Source organism: Caretta caretta, chromosome 1 (assembly GCF_965140235.1).
Source record: "Caretta caretta isolate rCarCar2 chromosome 1, rCarCar1.hap1, whole genome shotgun sequence".
Lineage (NCBI taxonomy): Eukaryota > Metazoa > Chordata > Testudines > Cheloniidae > Caretta > Caretta caretta.
This window is the reverse complement of record NC_134206.1, coordinates 4,692,850-4,698,217: the sequence shown is the minus strand read 5'-3', so window position 1 is coordinate 4,698,217 and position 5,368 is coordinate 4,692,850. Positions and strand designations below refer to the sequence as shown.

The window sequence follows — 5,368 nt, the reverse complement described above, 5'->3', positions numbered from 1 at the left end:
TAACTGGGAATTGGTCCTGCTTCGAGCAGGGGGTTGGACTAGATGACCTTCTGGGGTCCCTTCCAACCCTTATATTCTATGATTCTATGATTCTAAGTGAGCTGTAACTCACGAAAGCTTATGCTCAAATAAATTTTTTAGTCTCTAAGGTTCCACAAGTACTCCTTTTCTTTTTGCGGATACAGACTAACACGGCTGCTACTCTGAAACCACTATAAGGCAGATTTTCTAATCTTTTAATAAATCTTGGACTCTCCTCTGAACACTCTTCAATGTATCAACATCCATCCGTAATAGTGAACGCCAGAACTGGACACAGGATTTCAGAAGCAGTTGCACCAGTGCCAAATTCAGTGGTAAAATAACATCTCTACCTCTCCTTGAGATACCCCCGATTATCATCCAAGAATCAGATTGGCTCTTTTGGCCACAGGGTCACACTGGGAGCTCATGTTTCGCTAATTATCCCTTCACACACCCCAAACCTTGCTTAGTCTTTGCGCTTCCCATGATAGTCCCCCATCATGTAAGCATCGCCTACATTCTTTGCTCCTAGGTGTAGATATCTACATAGCAATGTTAGAACACATATTGTTTGCTTCTACCCCATTTACGAACCAATCCAGATTGCTCTGAATCAGTGACCTGTCCTCTTTATTATTTACGATCCCCCAATTTTTGTGTCACCTGCAAACTTCAGACATGAGAAGGGCAAGGAGCTGAGTTGCTGACATGTCTCTGCTTACATTTGTCAGTTAACATGTCTCTGCTTACATTTGTGTCTCAGACAAAGCTGGGTGCCTGCAAGAAAGTGTCTCAACAAAAGAAACAAGGGACATAACAGACGTGCAGGCCTTTAGCCGTAAATACCAAGACCCTTGTGTCCTTCATGCCCATTCTGTTGATCACAAAAATCATAGCCCAGCAGGATAATATCTGTTTCCATTGGGAAAATTTGCTCCTTTCCAAAATAGGAATTGCATCATGGATCAGACCTATGGTCCATCTAGTCCAGTGTCCTCTCTCTGACAGTGTCATCCTCAGGTACTGCAAAAGAACATGTAAGAAACCCAGTAGTAGATGAATGGGAGAGATAACCTGACGGTCATGAGGATGTCACCCTAATGCCTAACAGCTGGAGATTAGTTTCTGCTCTTAAACAGTTTGGCATATAGCCTTTCCAAAATATTTTATTTAGCTGTAACTATTGTAACTGGATAGTCTCACTACCCATGTAAATCATATAATCATAGAATATCAGGGTTGGAAGGGACCTCAGGAGGTCATCTAGTCCAACTGCCTGCTCAAAGCAGGACCAATCCCCATTTAAATAATCCCAGCCAGGGCTTTGTCAAGCCTGACCTTAAAAACTTCTAAGGAAGGAGATTCCACCACCTCCCTAGGTAACGCATTCCAGTGTTTCACCACCCTCTTAGTGAAAAAGTTTTTCCTAATATCCAATCTAAACCTCCCCCACTGCAACTTGAGACCATTGCTCCTTGTCCTGTCCTCTTCCACCACTGAGAATAGTCTAGAACCATCTTCTCTGGAACCACCTCTCAGATAGTTGAAAGCAGCTATCAAATCCCCTCTCATTCTTCTCTTCTGCAGACTAAACAATCCCAGTTCTCTCAGCCTCTCCTCATAAGTCATGTGTTCCAGACCCCTGATCATTTTTGTTGCCCTTCGCTGGACTCTCTCCAATTTATCCACATCCTTCTTGTAGTGTGGGGCCCAAAACTGGACACAGTACTCCAGATGAGGCCTCACCAATGTCGAATAGAGGGGGACGATCACGTCCCTCAATCTGCTCGCTATGCCCTTACTTATACATCCCAAAATGCCATTGGCCTTCTTGGCAACAAGGGCACACTGCTGACTCATATCCAGCTTCTCGTCCACTGTCACCCTTAGGTCCTTTTCCGCAGAACTGCTGCCTAGCCATTCGGTCCCTAGTCTGTAGCTGTGCATTGGGTTCTTCCGTCCTAAGTGCAGGACCCTGCACTTATCCTTATTGAACCTCATCAGATTTCTTTTGGCCCAATCCTCCAATTTGTTTAGGTCCCTCTGTATCCTATCCCTGCCCTCCAGCATATCTACCACTCCTCCCAGTTTAGTATCATCCGCAAATTTGCTGAGAGTGTAATCCACACCATCCTCCAGATCATTTATGAAGATATTGAACAAAACCGGCCCCAGGACCGACCCCTGGGGCACTCCACTTGACACCGGCTGCCAACTAGACATGGAGCCATTGATCACTACCCGTTGAGCCCGACAATCTAGCCAACTTTCTACCCACCTTATAGTGCATTCAACCAGCCCATACTTCTTTAACTTGCTGAAAAGAATACTGTTGGAGACCGTGTCAAAAGCTTTGCTAAAGTCAAGAAACAACACATCCACTGCTTTCCCTTCATCCACAGAACCAGTTATCTCATCATAGAAGGTGATTATATTAGTCGGGCATGACCTTCCCTTGGTGAATCCATGCTGACTGTTCCTGATCACTTTCCTCTCTTGTAAGTGCTTCAGGATTGATTCTTTGAGGACCTGCTCCATGATTTTTCCGGGGACTGAGGTGAGGCTTACTGTCCTATAGTTCCCAGGATCCTCCTTCTTCCCTTTTTTAAAGCTTGGCACTACATTAGCCTTTTTCCAGTCATCTGGGACTTCCCCGGTTTGCCACGAGTTTTCAAAGATAATGGCCAATGGCTCTGCAATCACAGCCGCCAATTCCTTCAGCACTCTCGGATGCAACTCATCCGGCCTCATGGACTTGTGCAAGTCCAGCTTTTCTAAATAGTCCCTAACCACCTCTTTCTCCAGAGGGCTGGCCATCTACTCCCCATGCTGTGATGCCCAGCTCAGCAGTCTGGGAGCTGACCTTGTTAGTGAAGACAGAGGCAAAAAAAGCATTGAGTACATTAGCTTTTTCCACATCCTCAGTCACTAGGTTGCCTCCCTCATTCATTAAGGGGCCCAATGTCCAAATGTCCAAAACCTTCCTGATTCTTACTTAGCTTATGGCCTCAACTACTTCTTTTGGCAACGAGTCCCTCAGTCTAATTAGGCATAGAGTGAAAAAAGCATTCTTTTTAGAATCTGTTTTGAATTTGCCATGTTTCACTGTAATTTAATGTCCTCTTGATTTTGTGTTATGAGACAGAGAGAACACGTTCTCGATTTAGTCTCTACCAGTCAGTATTTTGGAGACTTTTCTCATATCCAATCTTATTCATCCTTTGTAAGGTAACTATCCCAGTCTTTTCAATCTCTCTCCTATGAGAGTTTCCCTGGGTCCTTCATTATTCTTGTTGCCTCTGTCTTGTTGCCTCTAGTTCTGCAATATCTTGTGTAAGAAGGATGCCCAGTATTACACAGAAGAGTCCAGAGGAGGGTGAAATATTAACTGGCTGATTTCATGGCGTTGTATTTTCTATATGATTCCCCATCCCATACCTCTTGGATCCCAATGTTTTGCTTAGTTTCTGTCCATGCTTGCACTCTTAGCAGGGTTCCACAGAGCTGTGTACAATGATGCCTAGATTCCTGTCCTGAGTTCACACAGTTAAATTAGAACCTTGTTCGATGTTTGAGGAGTTCAAGCTTTTCCCTCCAATGGGCATACACATTGCAGTTTTCGACGGTGAAGTTCATCTGTCATCATGCTGTCCATTCACTGGCTTGGTTAGCTCCCTCTGAGGACTTCTCTGACTTGACTATGACCTAAATAAACCAGTTCCAGCTGCAAATGTTGCCACCTCACTACTCAACCCCCTTTTCTAGATTGTTAATAACTATACAATATAGTTGCCATACTATTTGTTATAAAGTGAGTAACCCCTCTCACTGTGCTTCTCTCCCTTCACAGGCACCTTGAGCTTTTTTGACCCTGATCAATGCATCAACCACCTCATGGCATCTTTCAACTTCACCCTCTTTGACTCTTCAACATTCATCCTAATGGGCCTCCCTGGACTGGAAGCTGCTCACATCTGGATTTCAATCCCTTTCTCTATGTTCTACATTATTGGCCTTTTGGGAAATTTCACCATTCTGTTTGTTATAGGCAAAGAGCAGACCCTGCACAAGCCAATGTACCTGCTACTCTGCATGCTGGGACTCACAGAAATCAGCATATCTACCACAGTCGGGCCGAAGGCACTTTGTATATTTTTCTTTAATTTAAAAGGCATTACTGTGGGTGGCTGCCTCGCCCAGATGTTCTTCCTTCACGCGGGTTCTATGATGCACTCAGCTGTTCTCGTCACAATGGCCTTCGATCGCTATGTTGCCATATGTAACCCTCTGAGATATTCCACCATCCTCACCAATGCACGAATAGCTAAGCTAGGGCTTGTGGGTTTGATAAGAGCTGTTCTCTTCATTCTGCCCATGCCTCTGCTCCTGAGCAGGCAGCCATTCTGTGCCAACCGCATTATCCCCCATACATACTGTGACCACATGGCTATAGCAAAGATGTCGTGTGGGGACATCACAGTCAACAGGATGTATGGCTTGGTGGTGGCCTTTGTATTCATTGGGTCAGACCTGACACTCATTGCCCTGTCCTATGGTCTAATCATACGGGCTGTCCTCAGGATCTCCTCCAAAAAAGCCCACCAGAAAGCGCTCAAAACCTGCACTGCCCACATCTGTGTGATGCTGATGTCTTATCCTTTCTTTTTCTTCTCCACTCTGACACACCGGTTCAGTCAGGGCATCGCTCCCTACGTTCACATCATATTGGCCAATCTCTATTGCCTCATCCCCCCCATGCTGAACCCTATCATTTATGGGGCCAAAACCAAAGTGCTTCGTGAGAAAGTGGGCAAATACACTTGCAGCGTGTGATCGCCTGGGGACATTGAGTTTAAACCTGTATGACAAGAGGAAGAAACGACATATCCTTGTTAATCACGAGTGCTCTGTCCCAGTTTGGCTGAGCTCAGCATTCTGGAAGTTCAGAGTCACAGAAGTTCATCACAACTAAGATCTTATTACTCCATCACCAAGCACTGCTCTCTCCATTGCTGAGTTCCCACTCTCTGACCATCACCTGACCTCTTTCAGTGTTACCCATCATCCCCCACCTCCACACAACCTGTCATTTTCCCTTTAAGTGACTTCCAGACTACAGGAAGTTACTACTGCTTTCTGAAGCAAGGTGGCTTTCCATTAGACCCTGTGTGAACATGGTTCTGGATCAGTTCAATGAACTGGAGCTATACTTTCTGATTGTCACAGACAAAGAAAGGTACTACAATGCTGAACTTCTTTTTTCATATGTACAGTAAAACTGTGAGCAAAATTTACCTTATTTTTCTATGTCTAATGTTTTAGGAAGCCTGGAGGATAAACCAAA

The 5,368-nt window shown here is 44.8% G+C and overlaps 1 protein-coding gene across 1 annotated transcript; it reads left to right on the top strand.

The window, feature by feature from the left end:
* The first annotated feature begins 3,918 nt into the window (after nt 1-3,918).
* LOC125636371 (olfactory receptor 52D1-like) lies at nt 3,919-4,857 on the top strand. The gene has a single exon (XM_048849349.1). It carries the CDS (start codon nt 3,919-3,921, stop codon nt 4,855-4,857), a length of 939 nt encoding a protein of 312 aa, XP_048705306.1.
* The last annotated feature ends 511 nt before the right edge of the window (nt 4,858-5,368 follow it).